This window comes from Rhipicephalus microplus, chromosome 10, assembly GCF_043290135.1.
Source record: "Rhipicephalus microplus isolate Deutch F79 chromosome 10, USDA_Rmic, whole genome shotgun sequence".
NCBI classification, from domain to species: Eukaryota; Metazoa; Arthropoda; class Arachnida; order Ixodida; family Ixodidae; genus Rhipicephalus; species Rhipicephalus microplus.
Genome location: NC_134709.1, coordinates 17,019,737 through 17,045,936, shown reverse-complemented (window position 1 = coordinate 17,045,936; position 26,200 = coordinate 17,019,737). Strand labels below are relative to the sequence as shown.

General features: G+C 45.5%; 2 protein-coding genes across 2 annotated transcripts in view; one reads left to right on the top strand and one right to left on the bottom strand.

Annotated features, from left to right (window-relative positions):
* LOC119181837 (spindle assembly abnormal protein 6 homolog) overlaps nt 1-26,200 on the top strand; it is a 269,839-nt gene that overhangs the window by 113,047 nt on the left and 130,592 nt on the right. The window contains exon 2 of the mRNA XM_075875137.1: nt 24,368-24,415. Coding sequence (XP_075731252.1) covers nt 24,395-24,415 — 21 coding nt within the window. The 5' untranslated portion in view covers nt 24,368-24,394. The remainder of the gene's footprint in view (nt 1-24,367; nt 24,416-26,200) is intronic.
* LOC142774176 (terminal uridylyltransferase 7-like) lies at nt 2,456-15,186 on the bottom strand. Its single transcript, XM_075874568.1, has 8 exons — nt 15,040-15,186; nt 14,026-14,139; nt 12,489-12,569; nt 11,984-12,158; nt 10,618-10,662; nt 6,903-6,991; nt 5,790-5,899; nt 2,456-3,352 (listed from the first exon to the last, which is right to left on the bottom strand). Exons 2-8 carry the CDS (start codon nt 14,077-14,079, stop codon nt 3,112-3,114), a joined length of 795 nt encoding a protein of 264 aa, XP_075730683.1. The 5' UTR covers nt 14,080-14,139; nt 15,040-15,186; the 3' UTR covers nt 2,456-3,111.

Sequence of the window (26,200 nt, the reverse complement as noted above, 5' to 3'; positions counted from 1 at the left end):
GTGCAAACAATTGGACACTGTAAGAAAACAACACTTTCCATTACCCTACCGACAACATATACCTTTACACCCTGCAAAGTTCGTCGGTAGGGAACCACTTTTTAGTCACAAATAATTGTTAGCGTTTTTTAAATAAATTCATGGTTTTCATATCATATACCCGGGCATCCCGTAGCATGACCTCTCCAGAGAGGTTTTTGCTGCGGTGATTACACAAGAAAGCACGTGCCTCACGGCCCTTGGAGGCAAGGGTATGAACATGTGAGGCACTTGTGCTAATGCCATACATATCCACCATCGTCTTTTATTATCACCAACTTTTGTCATCTATTCACACCACACACCTTTCACGGCATGGTCATGATTTTATTACTTGTATGTTTTTACCCGCCTTACCGCGAGGAATTTTATGGCCCTTATACAGCCGCTAATCACAATCATCGTCCACATTCCATGTCCCATGAGCTGGCGCTCTTTGGCCATCAAATGGCCCTTGCGCCAAAAAACACCATATATCATCATCAGTCCCTCCACTTGACTTAAAACCTTTTATAAAACGAAAGCTCAGGGAGTATTGGCAGAGGATGTGGGATAAACACAGATAATAAACTCCATGCTATTAAACCGCAACTAGATTATTGGCTGCCACTATCAAAATCACGACACACAGAAGTAATACTAACAGGACACACACATTCCACACACTCATTTTTTCCGTCTTCCGGTGATCCACCATATTGTGAGAGATGTGGAGACCCCCTTACGGTTCTCCACATTCTCGTCCAGTGCAATGAGCTAGATGCTCTAAGAAAAAAGCACTTTTTACTGCCCTACCGACAGCAGCTCCCTCTACACCCTGGGATGCTCATCGGTAGGGATCCGCTTTTTAAACTGCAAACACTTTTTACGTTTTTAAAAGATGTGCAAAGCTTTCACCCGATATTTCGAGGTCACCCGTAGCACGACCTCTATAGTGTGGTCGTGGCTGCGGTGACTATATCTTCATCATAGTTTTATTATCATGACATTTTGTCATCAGCTATCACCACACATATGTCACGCCACTGTCATAATTTTATTACTTTCATGTTTTAACCCGCGTTAGAGCGAGGAATTTTGAGGCCCCTTTACAGCCACGCACCATATCATTGTTCATATCTGTAGTCAATTGAAATGGCGCTCTTTGGCCATCAATTGGCCCTTGCGCCACTAAAATCTACTCATCATCATCAACAACGTGGAATAGGTAGGCTTGCCTTAGGAGCTCACGGGAATACACCAAATCAGGGAGTACAAGGTGATATGAGATATCGTTCGAGGGCAGGGAAGCTAGCAGCAAGATTAAATTTGAGAAGCAATTGAGAGAAATGAGGGAGGAGCGTTGGGCTAGGAAGGTATTCAGCTACTTGTACATGAAAATTGTTGATACAAAATGGCGGAAGCGAACCAGAAAATTGACTGGTAAATACTTGGAAAACAGCAGGGGGCCAAATCAAAAAAAAAAAATTATCGGTTAAGAAGAAGGTGAAGGAAGCTGAAACCGATATGTGGAGAATTGGGATGATTAAGAAGTGCGCACTAGAGATCTATCGAACTTTTAAGCAGGAAATAGCCAAGAAAAGGATCTATCATAATACTCGGGGTAGTTCTCTACTGTTTGAGGCCAGGACGGGAGTATTGCGAACAAAGACATATCGGGCCAAATACGAAGGGGTAGACACGGTATGCAGTGCGTGTGGAGAGGAAGAAGAAACTGCCGAACACTTGATAATGTTCTGTAAAGGGCTTCACCCTGTAGTTCAGGTTGATGGCGCAGAGTTTTTCAAAGCAGTGGGGTTTAGGGACAGTGAGGGCAAAATAGACTAAGCGGGTAGAATTAACTAGAAGGAGGTTATCTTATTGGTGGCTGAAGTCAAGGCACGAGTGAAAATTGAACCCTTCGCTGCAAAGTACGAATCCTCAAACCCACTATTAAAAAAAAATTGCCCGCAGCTTCCCTCGGGGGAACACTGAGGAGGATGCGGAGCATATAATTGGTTAACGGGGTGTTAAAGTGCGACTTACTTGGGTCGATGGCTAAATTGGTTAACGTGGTTGTGAAATGGGGTGTTAAATTGCGACTTACTTGGGTCGATGGCTAAATTGGTTAACGTGGTTGTAGGAGGGGGTGTTAAATGAGTGAACACGTACACACGTATGCGAAAGGGCGGCGCTGGTCGAAGGGACGTCGATCATTGTGTTTGTGGATTCGTTGGAATTCATTTCACCGCGACCTTGGACGTCGACGCGCCGTACAAACCAACCGACGAGCGGCAACTGAGCGAGCGAGCGCCGACCTTGAGTATATATACAGCTCGACGGCGCATGCACTGTCAGCTGTTGAATGTTCTCGAAGCGCGACGCCACATGCGCGTCCACTGGAGAATCAGGAGAATTGTAGATGTCGAACGCGGTGTGTAGAGGAGGAAGGGTGCACAGATGGTGGAGGAGTGAAGCGCGCGCGGTGTGTAGAGGAGGAAGGGATGCACAGATGGTGGAAGAGTGGGCGACGGCGCGACGGCGCATGCGCGCGCGTCAGCTGTCGAATGTTCGAGAAGCGGTGCGGACGGCGCGGACGGCGCACTACAAGGCGCGAGTATAAGATGCTTCCGCATCTAAAATCTAGTTTTTGGTTCATTAAGTATAACGGCTTGGTGGCTCTAGCCACCGCCCGATCTAAAGGGTACAGCCATATCCATCCATCCATCCATCCATCGTCGTTATGATCATATTTTCCCAAAATTAAATAGAGGGCCCTATGGCGCTGCGATCGTTCAGCGACCATGGGAATGATGGGTAGTACACACATTTGCCTAGTCTTCGTACTTGCGGGCGGCGAATCGTACTTGTGGCTTCTTTTATTGCTGGTTACGGTTTTGTTTTGAAAGAAAGAACAAACCCTTTTGAACCTAGTGACTTGATTCGAAATGGTAAGCCTAAAGGAATAAGGTTGTGAAGTGCAAACGGTGAACATTTGTTAATTTATGTTTTCGTGAAAAAACAGCTCCAAGCCACGCGAACACACGGAGCCAGAAGCAGGCCAGAAGTACGAAAATTAGACAAATGTGTGTACTACCCATCATTCCCATGCTCGCTGAAGCGCCGTGTGTTGCAGCTCCCATATAAACTAGCGCCAGAGTCCCCTCTAGTGTATATTAAGAAAATATTATGGTGGCTAGAATTGGATTCGTTCGTGTGGCGGCGCTGCAGCACGTCGTTCGGGTGGTGATAGTGGTGGCGGTGATGGTGCTGGTGCTGCACGTCGGACCGATGGTGCATCCGCGGCTGGTACTGGCAGCCTTTAGTGCGGTCACTGCAAATGAGAAGACAGTCACTTCAATTAGCTAGGCGTTTCCATTACCTGAAGAGGACAGGCATGTCGACTATGTTGGTTTTGGTGACGCAAAAATCCAATGTTATGTGCCTACAACAAGATACAATTGCTTAGGAGTCATGCCGAAGTAAAAACAGCGACATGATCTTTATATTATGAAATATTTGGGGTCTTTGAAAGGTTCTGTCCATGTTCTGGGTGTACTGGTTAAGGGTGCACGAATGTAAACAAATTTCAAATGTATGCAATAGGACAGGCATGTTAACTATGTCGGTTTTGTGGCACAAAAAACCTAATGTAACCTATTGTAGGCACACATTAACCATTTCTAAAGAGTCATGCCGAAGTAAAAACAGGGACATGACCTTTCTTTATATCTCATTGAATATTTGGAGTATTCGAAAGCTTCTGTCCATGTTCTGGGTGCACTGGTTAATGCGAATGTTAATAAACATCCGATATATTCAATAGACACAATAGTATGAATGAGTAGACACAAGAGTACGACAGTCTCCATGACCTGCAGGCTGCACAGCAGAGGCAGAATCTCATGCCGTCAATACTAATTAACGATAGCGTAATCGGGCCTCGAGCGCACGCATCGCCTTCTGAACTGCTTCGGTTCTCGGTGCATGCGTGAACTCTGTCGTAAAGAAGCGAACGACGGTGCGCGTAACACTGGCCATTTCAAAGTATATTATTGAATGCCAGTTGCAAATAGCAAGCACAGTTAATTCCTGCGCTATGTGATCGTTAGCCCACTGAATGGCTTCTTCGCTTGCGCAGGAGACTTGAGTTCTGTTTTTAGTGGTCAATTAGTGCCTTTGACGACAGCGTTATATGGGACATGTCCCTCGTGAAGGTTGCTCTTGAACATTCTAAAACTATACTTGATGCTTTATTTGCTTCTGCCACAGGAGAAGAATTGAGTGGCTTTATGAAATAAGACGTTTTTTAAAAATGGTCCGTTATAAAATCGAACGAGAAAAGATCGCATAAGAAATTGTGGTGCTCAATCTTACGTACATGTCTTGAAGAAACAAAGCTTTTAGTCTTTTTTATAGCGTAAGGTAATAAAATAGAGCAATGCCCTCATGCTTTATACGTAGATGATAGTGTAGACACGTTAGAGTAATAGTGGTTAGTTAGTCAACCGATTGGTTTCATTAATGTGGTCGCTGACAGCCACGCACATTTTCTAAATGAAGAAACCAGGAATAGTGTCTACAAGAGAACGGGCACAGATCAATTCATTCGTATGCCGCGTAAAGGTGTTCCTACAAGGGTTTTTACGCTGTAGTAAACTGCCTGCAGGTCAAAAAGAAATCGTATCTTTCGTCCAGTTCACCACAAAACGCACAGAGTGGCGAAGGTGCCCGAGCAGACTTGTGTTCGTAGAAGTTTAGATTCGCTACTGGGCAGAGCAGTCTCGTGATAAACACTTCTAGTTTACGCGTTTCTCAAAACGCTCTCCGCCAGATCTTACAAGCGCTGATATTCGGTGTAATTTGGAAGTGCTGTGCCTCGAAAGACCTCTTTAATGACACGCCTGCGAAATCGCGCAGGCGCCACATAAGCTAATTATATAAAGTATGTATTTATAGTTTCTCTTTCGAAGTCGTGAATAAGTGAACCAAGTTTCATTCCGAAACGTCTCTAGAATAGGCACCAAACCTAATCAGACTTTTCTCAAATGCGCGGGCACTAGTGCATCCATGAAACTAATATCTGGGATTCATCACCAGTATAAAGTGCAGCACAGAGCGATAAAGTATCTGATATAACAGCAGATGTAATTGCCGCGTACAGCTAGCGTAAGGCGAGCACTACCAAAAATTCAGCCACAAAAAAAGGGGGTATGAAATCGGGTAATTGAATGCAATAAACACAGTCTGAATACGGGCTATATATACCAACACCCGACATTCGTCACACTGGGATGCATCTGTAGCATAAATATTCGGTGTAATGTTAAGCAGATGATCTTGTAATAAACTATTCCAAATATTACGGACAATAATTTCACGTTATTAGGAAAACTATCACCAAATTGAATTTACATAGGGTATGAATTATCCTAAGTGGGGATGATATCGCATAAGCATGTTTAGAGGATCCGGTAAATTTTAGACAAATATATTTTGTGGAGAGTGAAATCGCGGTCATCTAACACTAAAAAATAATTCCGATGTGAATAAAAGTGGATTTCAGTTGACATGATGGTGACTCAAATTCTTTAAAATGTCGGACCTGTCAAAAGGAGAAACCAGCAGGAAAGATAAGGAACTGTTAGTGATGGCTTTAGGTAGGTCAATGCATAAGAGCAACGCTGGTCTATACAAAATAACTCCTATCTTATAGGCTGCAGCCCCAGAGAAAAGTACACAAACCAAATTCCAAAATAGGAGGAACTTACCCTCGGTCCGGGCAATCCTTCATTATATGGCGGATTTTGCCGCAAACACGGCACCCTCCACCATTGGATTGCTTTCCCACCACGATTTTCCGTTCGTCGAAGAAGTATGCCTGCAGAAATAGAGGACTGTCGTGTGTACAACAAACATCGCTCGAACTTCTTATCGCACGCCCTCAATGACGGCCCCGTTTCCCTCATTGTTATCAGCCAACAGTCTACATGCTTCGTTTCGTTGCAATCCTTTTCTGCGGGGTGGCCGCTTAGGGCCTGTGCATGCGCTATCTGCACAGCCGCACCGCATGCGATGGTGCGGCTGTGCGCAAGTGGAGGGGGAAAGCGTCGCCGATAGGCTCCTTCGGGCCTGTACATGCGCTACCCGCACAGCCGCAACACATATTTTGGCGGAGAACATGCCGCAGCCGCCTAATTGCTCATTTGCCCTCTGCTTGGGTCCGGCAGGTGTCCCCTGTGGGAGCGGCGGTTGTACGGTGCGGGTGTAGCACGTGTACAGGTCCTAAGCGACCACTCCTTTATCGACACTCGCTTATCCTTTCCCCTCCTCCCCATGTAAAGAAAACAGTGTCGTCATTGAGATAGATACGCTGTTTGGAGCGTCTGGTTCGCCTGCTAAGTTAGCCAGAGTTCGTCGCTCCGCCGCGATTACAACTAGTGGCCGCCTTTCAAATATTTCAAAGTAGCTTGGGCGAATTGTAGTTCTTTCTGCTATAGTCTTATTTGACTCGACCACTTAGTATCGCTGGTTAAAAAGTTAATACCTACAACTACCGTCGTAATGAATGTTTCTACGCATCTGAAGATGCCTTCTGCCACAGTAAAGGAAACACCACCGTCAGCACGCAGAAACCTCGTTTCTCTAATTTTTAAATGATATAGGACACATTATATTTTAATATATACTCAATAAATATGACAGAAGGAAGAAAGAAAAAAAACACTGCTTCTTAAGGTGTAATTACTGGGAAGTCGAAAAATCGTTCATGACAGCATGGATTATTTGTCACCGTATACAAGTATATGTCTCCGTTTAAGCAATCGTATTGTAGTAAGGCAACACCAAAGCTTTCCAGCTGCGTCAAGCTCCGCAACACTTACGACAAACGTAGAAAATCGCCGAGGGAGCACCGCAACCGGCCTCTTAAAGTGCTCATATCCCTGTACCAGGCACTCCAGGATCTGCGTCACTGCAAACAAGGTGCACGAGAAATAAACAGCCAGCCAGTAAGAGAAGTCGCTGCCGGGCACCCCCAGAGACATGTATAACCAGCAGTTCACTTTTGCACCGGAGAACCGCAGCATAATTATAAAAAAAAATAATCGGCAGATCCCACGTTATGCGAATCATGCGGAGCGGAGGTGACTGTGTTGTAATTTTTATATAGCGACATGTGATGACACTAAATATGTGTAGAAATGTTGCACGCACAGACATATGTTGAAGGGTTGCAGATGTTTATATATAACCATTTTTTTGTACTTGCGCCATGATGCCAAACGGAACAGGTCCATTAGCAACACCACAAGCTGTAAGCCGATATGAAGCGCTCGTAGCGAGCATGGTAGCCCCGCGGTACCCAATTACAATGGACATTGACCCAACCTCACGGCCGTATTGTAGAGTAACACTGTCGTTCTTTATGAAAGGGAACCCACGAACGCGTGGCCTGTGCTCTGCGGCCGCGTCCTACAGCATCATCAACCGACAAGTGAAGAAAGCACGTTCGCTTTTGGCGTCATCTATGGCCAAGCAAGATAAGTCATGGCCGGTAGACAAGCGCTGATAGATTACGTTGCCCCATCGCTCATCGCTCGCACAGCGAGCGATATCGGCTGATTACTGCAGCTTGCGCCGTGGTCTCGAACAAAGTTTGATATTTTGGCAGAGGACTATATACGCACTGCACGCGTGAGCAGAGAGGGAATGCAATCTAGCAGCACTTGTCTACCGGCCATAACTGTGTTTTTTTTTTTTTTTGGGGGGGGGGGGGGTGAATAGATGACGATGAAAGTATCGTGTTTCCTTTTGCTGTCACTGTAGCCTGCCGCCGCAGAACACAGGCCAACCGATCGGGTGTTCCCTTTCATAAAGAACGACAGTGTACACGTGTAGTGCCTCAAAAATCAAATAGCTAGCATGGCAACCACAATTGACCTTTCAAAAACTATCTATTTGAAAAGTATTACCGAGACATGGTGTGGCTTCGTGGTCGAATGCTTGATTGCCAGGCAGAGTGCCTTGGTTTGATTCCTGCTGGGACACAGACATTTATTCTTTGTATTCGTCGGGTAAGCGTTGCCTATTTCAAGTTTTCGTTAGCGCTAACGCGTTCAAATTCCCATCTGTGTTGTCACCGTTTCTTGGTAGAATATTGGGACTGTAATATTATATTCGACTGATTGTAATATTATATTCGTGCCCTCCCATACGAGAGCACGCAGTCGTAAGCAGACAGACAATCAGTTACATTTAGCAAATTTGTTTTTTAAAGAAAGGCCAAATGCACCTTATTAAAGCTAAAGAAAGATTTGTGTGTGTGTGCGCGCTACTGACAATATGGTCGGGCCTGCATGCCCGAACTATTCTTTGCCACTGCGTTCCTGTCTCCCGAAATACCTCATCGTAATTCGGACAGAAGCTTATACAGTGTTTATAGGTTGGAACGCTTCATATAGGCATGAATTAGCTGGTAAAATAACTCGAACGATTGGAGTGTACGGTACAGCAATATTTTCCGATAAAAAAAAACCTTGTGCTCCCGTCAGTGTTGTCATTCGTCGCACAGGCGTAAATACCGATGCGTAGACTTGAAGAGCCAGCCCTCCGTGGCATTGGTTGATATTGAATGACATGTGGGGTTTGACGTCCCAAAGCCACCATATGATAAAGAAACGTAGTGTAGGCACACTATTTTGAATCGTCGGCAGCATTTTGTTGTGTTCTTAGCATCTATTGAAAGCCTTGAAAATGCTTATAATTATGGCATATATCTAATGCACACACCAATTCTCAGGGATTGGCCAAGAGATGAATAATCGGATCGAATTGGATATCTGAAGGACTTGTAACAAAATACGTGACAGGGCATCGATTTGACGGGATTCTGAACCGCAGCGCAATCCTCGCAGCACACTTAAACGTCGAGATTTAAACATCGGCGCAATGGCACTGTTAAGCCTCGTTCACATCGACTTTTACATTGGTCGCCGTGCTTATTTTGATGACACCTTGACCATGGTGAGCGAAAGAACGTGGTTGCGTGCGATAAAAAGAGCAAAAAGGGCGTCTTGTTTTGCAAGAACAATAATAGTCATCATTCTTGCGTTCTTTTCCCGTGCGCCCGGCACTTTCATGTCATGAACGACGTGAGAGAATTAGCGTGTCATAGCTTTCTCGATGGGAAAGTAGCCAGCACAGAGTTTTCGAGACACTAACCGCCGTATTCACAAACGACTCGACTTTCACCCTTCACTTGACAGAGTTCAGCAGTGTGCCGCCGCTCGGCTGAAAATGACGCAGCGCTACTCAAGAAATGCAGCAGATCATCGCTCATAATTAATGACTTGCCGTTCTTAGATATGGCGGTCCCATCGGCTTTCTCAAGTGAAGGTGGAGCGTTGAGTGAAGGGACGTTCTAGAATACGGAGGTAAGAGCAAGCAGGCCTGATAAGGATTATTGTTGTGGGACGAAATGACAGCCTCTTTGCTCTATCTTTTTTTTTATTAGGGGCGAAGCTCCTTAGGGCGTGGGCTGTGCGTCCCCTGTAGCCTGTATGTGGCCACCTCTAGTTTAGTTCTTGCAGTGTTCACTAGATGGCGGTACCGTCTCCTGTATGTAGCCACCTCTCGTTTAGTTCCTGTAGTGTTTACTAGATGGTGGTACTTGTAGCTGATGATGAAAAGATGCAAGATGTTATAAACTAGAAAGCGGTACTTGTAGTTGATGAAAGACGCGAGATCTTATAAAATAGGAATGATGTCACATATGGCGCGTGTCATTGGTTGAAGGCAATCGTTCGATTTAGTGCGGCGACGTACGCTAGGGGGAGCGATGTAATAAAATCGAGTGGGCAACATGTACAGAGGATTCATGGTTTACCAGGTTTACCTCCGGAGCTTCGCCCACTCATCATCATTCAGTTCGTGGATATGGCGGAATTTTTTTTTAGTGTACACTTGCGAAGTACCCATAAAGCGTCCGCGAAGCAAAAGGCACACTTACGTCTTCGTGCACGTTTGTGATGCCATGGGTGTTGCTGGTGATGACGGTGTTTCGGTTGAGCGTTTTGTTATAGCGTGGCAGCTCTGAGCCACCAACCCGTTATTTCAATTCACACGACGCGACATCTGGTACGATTCCGCCACACAATATTATAACTGCAAACGTGGCACCTCGCCCGACATGACTGGGTTCTTTCTCTGAAACAGTCTCAAACACTGAAGTGCCGGTGGCAAGACAGTAGCCACGAAGTGTGCTATATCCCCCCCCCCCCCTGCTCTCAAACTTCGGATGGAGGGGTGAGTTTTAGCGTGAATGAATGTTGAAAATAAGGGGTTTTCAGGGGCTAAAGCAGGAGCTTGACCCTTGGCTGGTGGCAGTATACTTGAGTAATCCACAGAACGGCTGGGTTCGATTGTGACTGAAGCCCACATTGTTGTGCCATCGGTATTTTGACAGTTGTGGACGACACCACCGCGATTCCTGAGACACGGGGCACTAACGCGATCGCGTTTTCAAGGCAGCGAGCAAAGGACGTGCGGGTGAAGCAGGCCTATTTATGAACGATAATTTCACACCACTCAAACACTTACTCTTTGTAGCAGACTTGCCGACATCTCTGTCCAGTCTGAACGGATCTGCAAGCGAAATAGGGGACAGTATTTAATTTAGGGTCACAAGGAATGAGCACCTATTCGATGGAACTAGCACATTGCACTGTGACGCAGAAGTGCCTGGCTTTCAGAGAATAAATATTGGCAAGTTCTCAGAGTGCGAATTCAGGGGCCTTCATTCGGTCAAAAACTGTGCGTAGCTATAACCGGGCCATAACATTCAAAGAGCACTAAGAAAGAACGGCGACTTGGCTTAGATTCACAAACAGCACTCGGCGATCTCATGAGATATCTCGCTATTATAGGTTCCTTATTAGCGGAGCAAATCAAGGTTGAAGCTCCATTTTTAAATTTTGCGCCAAAATCTTCGCGCGTGACGTAACAAATTTAAAAACGTGTTTCTGTATTTTTGTGGCATTGGCTGGAGGACCTTTTCTGAAACTTTGTATGCTATATCTACGGCCACCCACAGATTACAATGTACTTCATTTTTATTGGCTGGAAGATATACGTGTACGACCCAGTAGACGCCTCAGAAATTTCCGACATGACGGTGTTCGATGCAAGGAATTTGAAGGTGACGCCGTTTTCTTTTCGCGCGTTTTTTTTTTTTCACTTGCTAAGCGTTGTGTCACTGCAAGAGGGGTGTTTCTGGGATTCTGAAATGATACTTTACTAATACGCGAAATATCGTTTTGCCCTTTAGTGTGCCTTAAATATTGCGTGAAGCGTCCCAGTAAGTCAAGGAAAGGCAGACTTGTGCCCCCTTTGCTTGATTTAAGAGGAGGTGAAACAGCCACCTGCCCCCCAACCCCTCCCTCCGTTTTGTGCGCACGCCTATGCGTCAGCTAGTCCAAATCTTGTCCAAATGACGTGGAATGACGTTGCGATGCTATCATTAAAGCCAACGTTCCAACCTGATTATAATAACGTAGCACCTTAAAGGAAACTGCACTCAAATCTTATAACTGAAACAGTGAAATTGCATCTTACACAAAAATAACTTCGTTAAATTCGAAAATTTGTTATAAAGGTTTATTTCTAAGTTTCTTTTGCAAGATCATTTCATATTGACTTCGTTATAACCAATATTTTGCTATATCTGGTTTCCCTATATCGAGGTTGTAGTGTTGTCCAAATTAAGTGGCAATGGCGCTGCAATGCTCTCATTATTTAAACTGACATTAGAGGAAAGATATTTTGCCGACTTAAGATAGCTGTGCCTACCTGTATGTCGTCATTGGGCATTATACGCGCACCCGCTGTTGGAAACTGAATACGGTGCTTGAGCGTAAGCATATGCTGATACAGCGGTTCCTTGTTGCGTCCCTGAGTTCAAGCCTACCTTCGATGGCTATGGATTTGGATGTCCACTTCTCGAGTCTGGTCAGAGGAGCCTTCTGCCGTATGCACACGACATGCTCTCGGAAATTAAACTCCTTGGTATAAAACCTCAGGAGGCCGAGCCACAGGTCTCCAGGACTCTGGTTGTTGCGTCCGAACTCAGGCCACACGGATGGCTGCAAGAGAACACAAAGACGTTTGATTTATAGAATGACTGAACAGAGCTTCGGCTAAGCAGGTTAGAGAGTACAGCGGATAGACTAGTCGAAGACTGCTGCCTCTCTGAGGATATTTTCATGCTCAACTATACTGTGCCAGGCAAGGTGGAAGAGAAACGTACTGGAGAGTACAGTTTTACGAGGCACAGTACAGCGCGCTATTGACTAACTGGAGCATACGATATTTGCATGAGTGCGCTTAAGGTAAAGTTGGTAGCGCTCCATGTTTGTGTTGGGAGAAAATGAAAACAGCATGTAGACTGCGGTATAAGGCAAGCCAGTACTTACAAGGCGATCGATCTCTTCAAAAAACCAGGCATCCCAGCCCTCTACGATGTTTTGTGGCTTTTGCTCCCCATCCGGGTACAGCTGCAATGCACAAGAACAAACCACTGCAAAGTTACGATTGTCAGCACTGCGTTTCTTGGTTTTCGAAATAAAAAAAGGGGGGGGGAGACTGCTGCAAATACAGAATGCACCACTAATAATGTTACCCACCAGACCATACTTGCAAATATCTGCAATAAAACAGCAGCAATCATGCATGTGTAAAACTGTCATGCATATCCAAAAAACTCAGTGTGAAACCCGGACGTTTTAATCAATCTAAATGTGCTAACACTGAAGGGTGTTATAGAAAACCCCGATGCCTGCCGATAAAAATAAAAACAAGCTTCCTGAAGGCAAATCAATGATGAATATTTTCAGGCCTCCTCGATAATCAACCGACGATCAGGATCGAATTTCTGGGCTGCAACAGTGGCTGTCTTATGCAGCTTGTGGGAACCCATCAAGATCGAGAAATTATCCCAGTCAACCCCGACAAAGATAAATTTCGCTTTGTCACTCCGTATAACATCTACAAATGCAATGAAGTGCTTTCAAGATTTCTCCCACTGGGCTAAGAAAACAGGCTTTTTAGATCAATGAAACCGTAAGAAAAGTTAACCATCTCATTAACACCAACGTGTATTAAGAAGTACAAACGCAAAATAAACCGAAATAATCGATCGAATTAGAGAAAAAAAAGTCATCCCTAAATTCGAATGCGAAAATAGCAGTGCAACGAAAAAACAAAAGGGTAAGCTAAAGGGCATCGTATATGGTATTTCTTTGTTGAAAGTTGTTTCTTATTATTTCTCGCTTTCTTTTCTGTCGCTAATTTTAACAGTCAAGCTGTTCTTATAGTCAAGGTTTCGACGTCCGGGGGCTGCCATAGATTGTAGATCGAAGTGTATAAATGCCACAACTCACTGCTCCCACAACTCGCCGCGACTGTTCCACTTAATCCACTTAATCCACTTCATGCCATTTCATCCCCACTGCATTTCACTTTATTTAAACTTATTGTCCACCGCCAAAATCTGGTTCATCAATGTCTTCCAAATGAATCTGGCGCAATTTTTTAAACAATTCAGTCAAAAGTACACTTCCTTTTCCTTGCCCTTTTCTTGGCTTCGTGAAGGCGAGAACAAATGAATTGATTGATTTGTGGGGTTTAACGTCCCAAAACCACTATATGATTATGAGAGACGCCGTAGTGGAGGGCTCCGGAAATTTCGACCACCTGGGGTTCTTTAACGTGCGTCCAAATCTGAGCACACGGGCCTACAACATTTCCGCCTCCATCGGAAATGCAGCCGCCGCAGCCGGGAATGGAACCCGCAACCTGCGGGTCAGCAGCCGAGTACCTTAGCCACTAGACCACCGCGGCGGGGCGAGAACGAATGAATCGCGCCCCTCTGTTTCCGTAATTTCGGTTGTAATTTCTTTCCTTCACGGCAACACTGAAATATGGAAATACATGCATTCGCACCGAGCTTACCTCCTGGAGGACTGGGATGACGGGCAGATTGCACTGCTGCAAATAATAGACCATGAGAAGTATGACAGCATACGAGGATAGAGTTCCTCGAGATGCGTCATTGATTCCGCAGGTCTGGAATAACGTAAAATGTTCTGTTAGTTGTTGCGCTTGACAATGACAAAGTCCTATTGCTACTGTACTACCACAGTCTCATTGCTAACTTTGATATCTTGCAATTATTACACTCAAGCTGGCCGAGATCTTCAAGGATGATATGGCGGTACCACGTTGTACATACATTCTACTAGCTGTTCTGTCTGCATTAGTTCCGCGAAAGAAATGCAATAATCTCCCGTTAAATGCCCACTCCCAAGTTACAGCATGGACAGAGCGAGTTGAAGCATTCGTGCCAAAATATACTCCATACCTTTTTTACTGCGACCACTTTTCATACATTTCTACGGCGCACATTGCACGTTACTGTCGTGATTTCAGTACTCATGTGTTTTAACCGCCTTGAAAGCGTGGAAATTTAGGCCCCTGTACGGTTACTGAACATAACCATAGTACACTATAATTATCATGCCCTGACGCTTTTTGACCATCAAATGACCCTTGCGCCATTAAGCTGCACGTATCGTCATCCCACACACCCAATTCCAGTGACGCTCGCCCTGTGGTGTCAAAAACTTGCGCTGCAGTGATTACGCCCCTCAGAATGATACAACCTAAATGCTTGTCAACTCATTCAGGAAGTACAGTTTTGAATTTGACCTGAAGGACCCCACCTCCGCTCAGAGGGGTTAAAGGGCCGTAATTCGCGTGACACCATTTAGCAATGCTGGGAACAAGAACCGCTAATTATCAACGACTCAAAAGAATCTCGGCAAGCCTTCAAAACCGGCACAACATGGCACAAATGCATACACAGTGGACACAGTGGCTGAAATCCCGGAACGAATAATGCCCACAGACTGGCGGTCAAAGGAACATAGGATGCGAAGCATATAGCAGGAAAACAGGCGAACTCACCCGCCAGTCGCAGTAGAAGGCGAGTCAACGGCTCGCCTTAGCGGACGACCCAAACCAGCGTGGCCTCTGCTGCACTGGCAGTACTCACGGAGAAAATCCCTCGCGCCCAGCGCGACCGTCACCGCCTCGCATCGCGCTGCTGCCTCAAAAAACCCACTGGCTCGTCTAACGCCCTCCTTATCGGCGAGCCACTTTTCCACCCCCTGTGGCTTTTTTTCGACGCTGACGCTCGTCACGCGCATGGGCAATGCGTGTGTGTTTTATTCGCCCTGCTTCCACTGTGATGCTGCAGATAAGGGCCCATGGACCCGACCAGCTGAAGAGCAAAACAAAACAAACACATAAAAGCTCCCACACTCAGTCTACCCGTGGTTACACCTGTCGATCAATTTGCCCCTTGTGTATCGCTGATTAACTTGATGGCAGGCTCAGACATTAGGACAACTGCTTGGTTCCGGGTTTGAATACCGTGCCAGGACAAGTTTCTTTTATTTTTGCCAACTTCAAAGCTCCCGTTTTGAGATGCCCTTACAGATGTCCTGTATATGTCATTGTTGCAAGTCCACGCAGCAAAATATTTCCTCTTCCTCCATCTTGCAGTTTGGCGGCCGCAAATAGTAGAGGCTCTCGACAACACGCGAGCCAAATATTGGAGCGCAGCACGCGGCCTGGAATTCACAATATATTACCATAGTGCCCCGCCGCGGTGGTCTAGTGGCTAAGGTACTCGGCTGCTGACCCGGAGGTCGCGGGTTCGTATCCCGGCTGCGGCGGCTGCATTTCCGATGGAGGCGGAAATGTTGTAGGCCCGTGTGCTCAGATTTGGGTGCACGTTAAAGAACCCCAGGTGGTCGAAATTTCCGGAGCCCTCCCCTACGGCGTCTCTCTAATCAAATTGTGGTTTTGGGACGTTAAACCCCACATATCAATCAATTATATTATCATAGTGAGCTAAAAATATATTTATCTTCTCTCGACAAATGACGGAAGACGCTCGGAAATCACTTGTAAGGAGCCCATCTATCAGCCATTGTCTGATTTCAACATGGCACGCTCGCTCGTTACAGAGATCGCCGCGAGAGGCCACGAATTGTCCTCCACGCGTGTGCACGCGATCCCGCTAATATTCGAAAAAAAAGAGAAAAAAAAAGTTACCAAGGTCACGAGGCGCGCGTGACGTTTCTTTTTTGCCCCTGCCATCCCTCCCTGCTTAGCTTCCAGCGCTTTCTTCGGGACGGGAGAAGAGAGAATGCGAGCCAGGGGCGTAGCCAGGGGGTAGCACAACGGACGCGAGCCCCCCCCCCCCCCACTCTCGAAACTTTTTTCGCCTAGCATAGAGAGTGAGAAATGGCCATTTTAAGCGGATGATCATCCCAAAATCAAGGTGCCCCCCCCCCCCCCCCAGAAAGAAATTTCTGGCCACGCGCCTGCAGCGTCCTACAAATCTTTGTAACTCCGCTTGTACTCGACGGATTCTTGAAATTTCTGCGGCGTTGAATTCGTGACGCAGTAAGCTATTTGAGTGAATCTATTTTTTGGTTACTTGAAAACGAGTTTTAGGGCCATATTAAGCCTCAAACTCACCCCGCAAAACCTACTGCTACTGTTTGATCACCGACGTTTATTGGAAGAAACACAGGGTTGACTCGACTACCTGAAAGCCACACCACACGAGCGGTAAAAGGATAAGAGTGGATTCCTTACCTTTGCAAAGTGCTTAAAAGAGTATCCGAGGATTCTGACTCGCTCGTCAATGTCACCGTACGTCTTGACGAGCCTCGTGTTCTCCTGGGCCTAGACAAAGTAGGGGAACGAACGAAAAATGTCAGTGCTTCAGTGTTTGCTTCAACACGTGGCGTGTGCTTGAAATTAAAGAAGGCAACGCGTTTCGTCAAATTCGTAAATGCGGAAAAGATGAAAGGCTTCACGAACACACGCTACGTACCAGATTGTTGTACAAGGTGATGTCCCCCTCCAGTCGTGACGGTTTGTGAAAGAACTTGACAACGGGTACCGTCGCTTTGGTGATCGCCGTGACCCTTGTCAAGCTTTTGACTCGTTTGAGCAGATTTGACAGCTTTCGGACCTCGTCTTCCAGGCATATATCCTTCAAGCAGCAGAACGACATTTTGCTCTATCAATCGTTAATACTCTTCACTAAAGTGAAAGGAAGGAAATGTTTCAGGAAAAAAGGAAAGAAGAGAAAGCTGCAGGCGTAAGCGATAACATTTACCCACTCCTTTCAGACACAACGAAATTCTTAACACAATTGTGAGGGGGGGGGGGGGGGGCAGTTTCACTATATAGTGTGTCAAGACTGAAGTAAATGCAGAGTTTGGCAACCTTTTTCGTTTTTGTTCGGTTTGCCTTTTGTTTTTTTTCTTTTTTTTCTTGTTTCTCTAGTAATTTCCGCGCGTTATCATAATCAGGGAAGAGAAGAACGGGAACTCGTTAACCTCTGCATGCGCTTGGGGGAATGTGACGTGGCAGCTCGCGCTGACGTGCAATCCGTCGCGCGTTGAGAATCCTAAAAAAAAATACAGCCAACTCTTTAAAAAATAAGGAAAATAGTCTGCTTATCGAAACAGTGGCGTCTTCCGAGTAGAATTTCGATGTTTTCATCAGTTTTTTTTAGTTAATTTTGTTCAGTATCTTTTTACCAGCAGACTGGCCCGAAGTTCACTGCAGCAACAACACGACATCTCTTACAGCTGGTTCTTTCACGCTTCTGATTAAGCACGCCTGTTTGGTGTGCTTAATGGTGTGTGCCGGAACATCGGCAAATGTACAACTCCAAAAAGCCGAGAGCCTTAATAGCGCTAGGTTGCGTGGTTAGGTTACGTCAGTCTTCTTAATCGACAATAATATTTAGGCATACCGCGCCTCTAGTCTGCCGAAGTAAATGGTGACGATTTTCGTTCGTGAAGTTAGCGCGCGGAACACGGGACTGTGGTTTCACAAATTACTAAGCCAACAGGAATGTAAAGCAAGCAGGACTTTCGAGTTATTTTTTTTCTGGTGCTCGCTGTTTAGTAGTAAGCTGTAGGCTATAGTAACTCACCTTGCCGTCTTTACTGCGGTCAAATGTCAAACAGATGTCAAGGTCGCTGCGGATTTGTAGAAAGCCGTTGCATGATGAACCAAAGAGCGTGAGATTGGCATCTGCGTTCGATGAGCACAAAGAAGAGAGCATAACTTCATCATTAGTCGTACTATGGGTGTTGATGAGATTTCGCAGTAGAATAAAGTTCAATAAGATGAGATTCTGGAACTTGTGAGCTCATGAAAAGTGAACTAGTGATCGCAGCAGTGAAAACGTACCAGAAAGCATTTAACGAGTACGAACTCTTTGTCAGGTGTAGTGCTGTATTTGGTGCAATCAAAACCGCTCTGCATGAGTAAGTGGGCGACATTTTTCTCTGACATTTCACCTGCATGAACCACAAGTACATAGGGCACACGAAAACGCTGTTTCAGGTGGATGGTGTGCCCACGTGGTAGGCGCTGCGTAATTATATATGCGCACGTGCTCGCAGCGTGCGCCATGCATCGGGAATCATCATTTAAAAAGTCATGTCATCAATCAATATACCCATCTTGAACACCAGAAAAGCCCATGATGCACCCACCTGCGTGCTCTTTGCGGACGTGTGTTTCGATTTCTCGAAGTGCCTCCTCCCGTTGTTTCACCTCCTCTGGATCAGGAGTACAGAATTCTAGATGAAAGGACACCAGACCGTCAGAACGTCATCGTCACAATCACCAGAGAAATTACGTGTGACGTGGATATTGCGAAGCGCTATCTACAGCGTCATCTCACGGGTGCTACAAATACAAAAACTTGTGGCTCCTTCTTAGCACCTCAAGCCATGTGTCAAAATAAACAACCGATACGAATAGTCCCGAACGTAAATGCGTTTGGCTTCATTAGGAGGTGGTGGGGTGGTGTATTAAGTACACCACCCCACCAAGCAAGCAGCATGAGCAAGCAGCATGAGTCAGTCGTAGCGCCGAGGTAACCCGCCAAAGTTGTGCCACAGGCTTGGAGAAACGCGGAGCGACTTAGGTGAAGACAGATGCAAACAGATAAGACACAAAAGTCGAGTGCTCGTCTGCGTATCTGGTCTGCGCCTAATCAAGTCATCTTCCAGTCCGTGTCGTCCAGTTTCATCTACTCGCCGCAACGCCTTGGCGCCCCGGTGTAATTTGTCGAAGATGGCATCAGATGAAGACAGGGGGCGCAGATACATACAAAGGTAGACATAGCCGAGCGCTGTCTCCTGTCATCGTCTAGCGTTATCTTCCAGAAGTCGCACCAGGGCGCCAAGGTGTTACGATGACTGGACGAAACGACGGATCTGCGTTTTTCTTTTCTTTAGTATGAACCGATTTTCACCTATGTCGAAGTATTTTCGCATCGGAAACTGAATCCCCATACACCCTTAGAAAAAAGGTGGTAGTACTAGCTAACTTTGGGGTAGTAATGATTTGTCACATATATTACAACCTTGGTAGTAAGCGCCGTTAGTAACGGCGAAGGTGGTAACAGTTACTACCTCTGCTGTTACTACCAGCAGTTCTATCCTAGCCGTTACCGACCATTGGTAGTAACTTTTAAAGGCTTAAAGAAAAAAAGTAGTAACCGATACTACGCATGTCATGCATTTTGGCATATTATTTCTCCACTGTTAATGTTGGCTAATCAATGTCTTACAACTAGACAAATTCGCTTAAGAAGCGGGGTGTGCCATGAATGCGAAAAATGCATAGACCAAAGAAGTTCACTATTTTTTACGCTCACTCGCTCTCTGGCGCGCCGGTGCTGACGATTTGAACACTTGCTCAACTTAGGCGCAAACGAGCTCAACTTTTAATTTTCGCTTGTAGACTCCGCATCTGTTCATTACTGCTAGGTTATTTCGCACGCCAGCAAGCGATCACGCCGAAACGTGATGACAGTACAAGCAACCATGGATGTTGTGCCCGACGAGGTTCTACTGCCCATCTTGACATTAGTGGATGGCGCGAGTCTCATCAGGTGCAAGCGGTGGCTGGCTCTAGTGGAAACGATACTGCAACAGGGTCATGTCAATTGGAGAATGATATGCAAGTCAAAAATCCACCATGACGTTCTGTATGAACTGCTCGATTATTCATGTCCAAAGGATGAATCTCGACCTGTGCAAGTTGACTGGTTCAGTGTATATAAGTGTTGGTACAGCACAAGGGTGTTTTCAAAACTTTCCTATCACATTCGCAACCTGAGACCTTTCAAAGAACAAGTGACGTGCCTCAAGACAGGGATGTAATTGTGAGTGGCCACTCGTCAGGAGTCACATCTGTTTGGAATGCTCGGAACGGCTGGCCGATAAACTTCATTGAAACACATGCAGATTCAATCCGGGAACACACATTGTTCAATCTTCGTGGCCCTGCTACACTGTGACCAGCATCGGCGCGCCGGATAGCGAGCGAAGTTCACTACTTTTTACGTATGCATGTGGTAAGAAGTAAGCGTGGGGTATGTATACTTTGCAGGGGCATGTCTGGCACAGGGAAGCACTTGCGTTTCAGGATGAATTTTTACAAATATAAACCTATTGCATTATACTATACTACCTGGTTACGTGTGTTTGGTGACGTAGCACAAGACGTTTAATTATACATGCTTATAAAAATTATATATCATATTTATTTATTATAAAATGGCCACAAGAAGGCATTATGTACAGTGGCCGAAGCAATGTACCGAACTCATTCTCAGTACATTTGAATGCTTCACACGAATAATATAACAGCGTTTAAAAGGTAATAATCGTTCTAGGGGTTAGGCGCGCCAAAACAATGATAATATTTGGAGACACACCACAGTGAATTAACTGTGGCTAATTGTGGCCGTCTGGTTAATTTGATCTGCCGGTCTTGTTAATATGTGCTGTAATTTACTACGTTTGTTGTGTTTGTCTATTACGATACGTGTAGCACTTGCTTGTAGTTCGTTAACTTGTACTTCTTCGTTGCGACAATATCAGAATGACGTTTACATATCTCAGTTGCGTAATTTAAAACAAAATGTATTTTCTTGATCTATGGATACCTTCTGCGTCATTTTTCTGTGTAGTGATTATACGTCGAGACGATTCCTCTCATAAATTATCAGAATCGCATTCACACACTATATTGGAATAGATAGTCAAAAGCCGGGTAGCAAAGAGGTAGTAACGGAGCAAGAAAGGTAGTAACGGCTGCAGTTACTACATCTTTCATTTCAGTTACTAACTGTTTACTAACGTAGGTAGTAAAGAGGTCGCAAAAAGTTAGTAACGGTTGTAGGTAGTAACTGTTTATTAACGTAGGTAGTAAACAGGTAGCAAAAGGGTAGTAACCACTGAAGTTACTACCTATTTGCCTTCAGTTGCTACCTTTTTACTAACTTTTTTTTAAGAGTGTAGGGGCTTTATGACCCAAGGTCACAATATTATCATGAAGGGCAGAATGATTCGGAAATTCTCACCACCTGGTCTCCTGAACGCGTATCTAAATCTAAGCACATGGGCCTGTAGAGAAATGAGAGCGCCGTGGCCGGGATTCAATCGCGCGATCTTCGAGTCAGTTGTCGAGTATCATATCCAATATACAACCGCTATGGTTCATCGCACGCAGACTTCCTAGTGCCAAGGAAAAATATTTTTCAGCTGACCCCCCCCCCCCCCCAAAAAAAAAAGTGTGACGATGTGTCAATGTTACAGAACGGTTACAGTTTCGGCAAGCTGGCATGTTTGTTTGTTTTTAATGTGGCGAGAATTTCAGAGACGTAGCAAGGGGACGTGGGTATACCACCAATTGACGCCACTTGTGTCACTCTTGTCGTCGTAGTTCCTTTTCTCAAAATGTGCGTCAAGAGCTTGGCTGAGGCGTTAGTGGTACTCATAAAGACCCCTCTTCAGTTGCGAATAAGGTTTGACTTGAATATGGTCCTGTATATCTTAATGTTGTTGCTGAACTCGCTTACCAACCTTCATATGCTATGAATTTCGAACCTGGCAATTCTAGGCCTACGGCCATTTATGTTATATATCGCCGTTCTCTCATTCCTACACCACGTGTCTGGCACTCTTCGGCCAAAAGTGGCACCATGGCAAGAAAAACTTATGAATCATCATCTCTCTTTATAGAGCTTCGGCAATTATAGCTGAAGCTGTCGCAGAAAGTAACTGTGCAAAAAGAGAAGAAAAACGTCCCTGAAAGCGTGGAAACGAAAAGAGCACATGGCGTAACAGAGATGTACTCACGCATAACATCCTTGCTGACTTGACTGAGTCGGTCGATGTGTCTGGACTGCACGTCTTGTCTGCTGACGGCATCAACCCGGCGCCTTGATGATCCGGACACTTGTGCACCAGAAACATCCCCATTCGAATTTGACAAATCATCAGATTCGACAGAGTGGCCAAGCACAGAATCATCTCACTCACAAGAAGCTGCTTTCGGAGAAGGAGAGCAATGGAAGGAGAAAAAATAACGGGAAATAAGCATACCTCTTGCAGGCGTCATTTTTTCTGCTGAAAGAAGCGGATGACAGGAAGCCACTGAAATCAAGTAAAGACATAGGTTAGACAAGCTGCATGCTAGATTTTCGGCGCGAAATTTAAAAATAAAACTTCGGCCTTGATTTTTTCCCGCTAATAATGAACTCATAATAGTGAAATATAAGGCGTTGTAGCTCACAAAGTTCAGTTTGTCAATTTTAACTAAGTCATTGTTACCGAGAGACAAGGAACGCCGTCCAGCTGTTCTGTTTATTCAGGCTTCGGACCTATAATGCTAAGCTCCTTATAGCGGCACCCGTTCGTCTCTCGACGCCGCTGTAGTGTGCAACAAGTATAACATTTTGACCTCCAAGGTGATGCCGGTGAGAGACTTCTTCTGTGCGTTTTTAAACAATGAAATAGTGCTCAATGTACATGCCAATGGTTGCTAATAGGAAATGAGAGACAGAAATATTCGGCTTTTAGTTAACGCGCACGTTGCGATCCCCATTAGCAGCCATTGGCATGTACATTGAGCACTATCTGACAGGAAAAGGTTGCTACGTATACTCGCTGGGCGTAACCTCCTTGGTTTTAGAAAGGTTTAGCGAGCGTTGGGCCGCAGTGCAATGAATATAGTGAACTAGTATATACCATGAACTCGAGGTGGTTAAAGGTGAGAAGTAGACCCGAAGCGCAAGCCGTAAGAAAGTGTGCGTGCGCCACCTCTCGTTTAGTCCTTGGAATGTCCACTGGATGGCGGTGCTTCTATATGGGGATTATATGATCAAAAGATGCGAGATGGTGGTACTTGGAGTGTTGAATAGATGGATGAACGGACACACAGACAGATGCATGGATGGACGCATGAACGGACGCAGGGGCGGATGCATGGACGAACGCAGGGACAGACGCACGAACAGACGCACAGGCGGACGGGCGGATGGACGCGTGGACGGTCACACAGACGGGCGCATGGACGAACGGAAGCAAGAACGAATGTACGGACGAATGCTTCGCTCCACTATCCATCATTCACTCCGTGGATATGCTGCCAATTTTTTTCACCGTGCGCGTCAGCTATGTCACTTCAAAAATTAACAAAATAATGTTACTTTCAGATTTTTTTTTTCAAAAATGGTTGATTACCCTGACAAATCTCAAAATTTGCATGATTTTCAGGAAAGCTTATTATCAAAAGATTGATTGATTGATATGTGGGGTTTAACGTCCCAAAACCACTATATGATTATGAGAGACGCCGTAGTGGAGGGCTCCGGAAATTTAGACCACCTGGGGTTCTTTAACGTGCACCCAAATCTGAGCACACGGGCCTACAACATTTCCGCCTCCATCGGAAATGCAGCCGCCGCAGCCGGGATACGAACCCGCGACCTGCGGGTCAGCAGCCGAGTACCTTAGCCACTAGACCACCGCGGCGGGGCTATTATCAAAAGAGACGCATTGGCTCGACGCTATGGCTAGCTCAGAACTTGAAGACCAAGTTTGGGCCATCCAGCCTGAGACGTGACGGGAAGGCTAAACCTCATATACCACGACCACCCAGGTGGCCTAGGCCCGGCCGCTGAACTGCAGTTTTTAAATGAAGTGTTGTCCATCTATCCATATGTTTTAGGGCGCGAGGCTTCGAAATTTTTTTTTTAAAGCAATAAGCGAAACCAGAGAAAATGTGCTGATGCAATTTTCGTAATGATGCAGCCCAAGGGTAAAAATCTTTTGATGCGGCATCCGATATAAAATTTTATTGCTGGTCATAACCGGCTTTTCTTTCCTTGCAGAACGCTCGAGAGAGGCGACAGAAAGAGATGCGGATGTATCAGTGGCTGGTGAGTCTTGTCTTCTTGGTGTGAAGTTTGGAAGTGATGAATCCGCGTTACAGTATTTGAGCATGTTTTGTGATCCCGAGTGGGATTACATGACGCCGGAAAATAGCTTGCCGTATCTCTGGCACGTTGTGTTGAAGGGCAGTTCACGACTTGTATGTACAGGGAAAAGTATACATACAATTTTCGCCATTCCTTTAGTTATGTGCATACGAGCTGCACAGATAGATGAGCCTGTCATGGGCACGTTACCAGTCAAAAGTAACAGTGTTGCACTTACAGATAAGCCAAAAAGGTAACTCTGTTCTGCAGTTGCAGTTCATGTTTACGTGTGAAGCAGCGCGCTGACCGAAAGAAGGCTTCTTCGATCATCAAAGGTTACGGGTGCGAACACGACGAGGGTTCAAGGATTGGGATACACACACACACACAGGGGGCACAATTTCCAACAATGTTCATGAAAGGCTTCTTGGGCGCTAACGTGTTGTGCTGAGAAAAAATGAAAACTCACTAATCTCTGTCTCCCAAGGGGAGAAACAGAATTTAGCGCCTACTTGACTTGTCCAAGAACGACACCATGAGGGAGTGAAGCACTACAGGGCACACATTTACCTTGCCATATCTAAACTACGCTTTATTTTTTTTACGTTCTGCAAGGTGACATCTAGCTTCAACGCGATGCCGGCTAGCTGCTCAAACGACGTTGCAGAAGGATTCAAGCTTTTTCGTCGCTTTACGAGGAAGAGAAGAACATCAAACTATGGGCTGCGTCGTACCGGTAATAGCCTCATGGAAGCGGGGCCTTGCGATGATTGAACATTCACTTTCAACTTAAACTTCAGCCATGTTTCTCCCATCATTTTTTCTTTGTAAGTTTACCTTACTGACCACCCGTAGTGGCTTCTCAATCACCTTACGCCTTCCTTACCTTCCGCTGTGTTTCCCAACTATTTTCTACAATACAGTCTCCGCGAGCTCACTCAGGGCAGCTGCGATTTGCTCCCTTTTCATCTCGAGCTCATATATTCTGCACAGGTTCTTGGAGTCTTCGGCCTTCTCATCCACCAAAATACATATTTTAAGCAGCGTTTTTTTTTTTTTTGCAGTGAGAACTTCAGTGGTTTTTTGTATCCCATGAAGGGTCAAGCTCGAAACGAAAGCTGTGCGACAATTGCTTCAGTAGTATAATACGAGTGGTTTTATGTCCCATAGCAAAAGCACGATATGATTATGAGAGACTAGGATAGGGCTACAGAAATTTTGACTATCTGGTGTTCTTTAAGGTGCACTGACATCGTACAATACGCGGGCCTCTACCGCTTCGCCTACATCGAAATGCGAGAGCTTGTCTAGAATCGAACCTGCGACCTTCGGTTGAGCAATCTAGCACCTTAGCCACTGATCCACCGAGGCGGACGACAGTTGCGTCGAGTAGACTTTCTGGTAATGGTTCACATGATCGCCCAAAACCAAACGATAATGGTCACAAGAGTACCCGAAAAGAACGGCGTCAGCTGAGAAAAAAAAGGCACGAAAAGAAAAACAAAACAAGGAGAGACACTATTACAAATTTGTACTGCTCAGATCTAGCTTGTAATAAATAAAAATTAAGGCAATCGCAAAGAGTGTAGAAACACTTACCTGTCGCTGTTCTTGCGGAGCGAGCAGTTTGCGGAGGTCTGAACTCGGAGAAACCCCGTAAGCTGAAATATCCACCTCCGTCTTGTCCGAGCCAAGTGTGCCACTTCCAACGGGGCAAGCAGGACATCTGCTTTTATGCACACATCT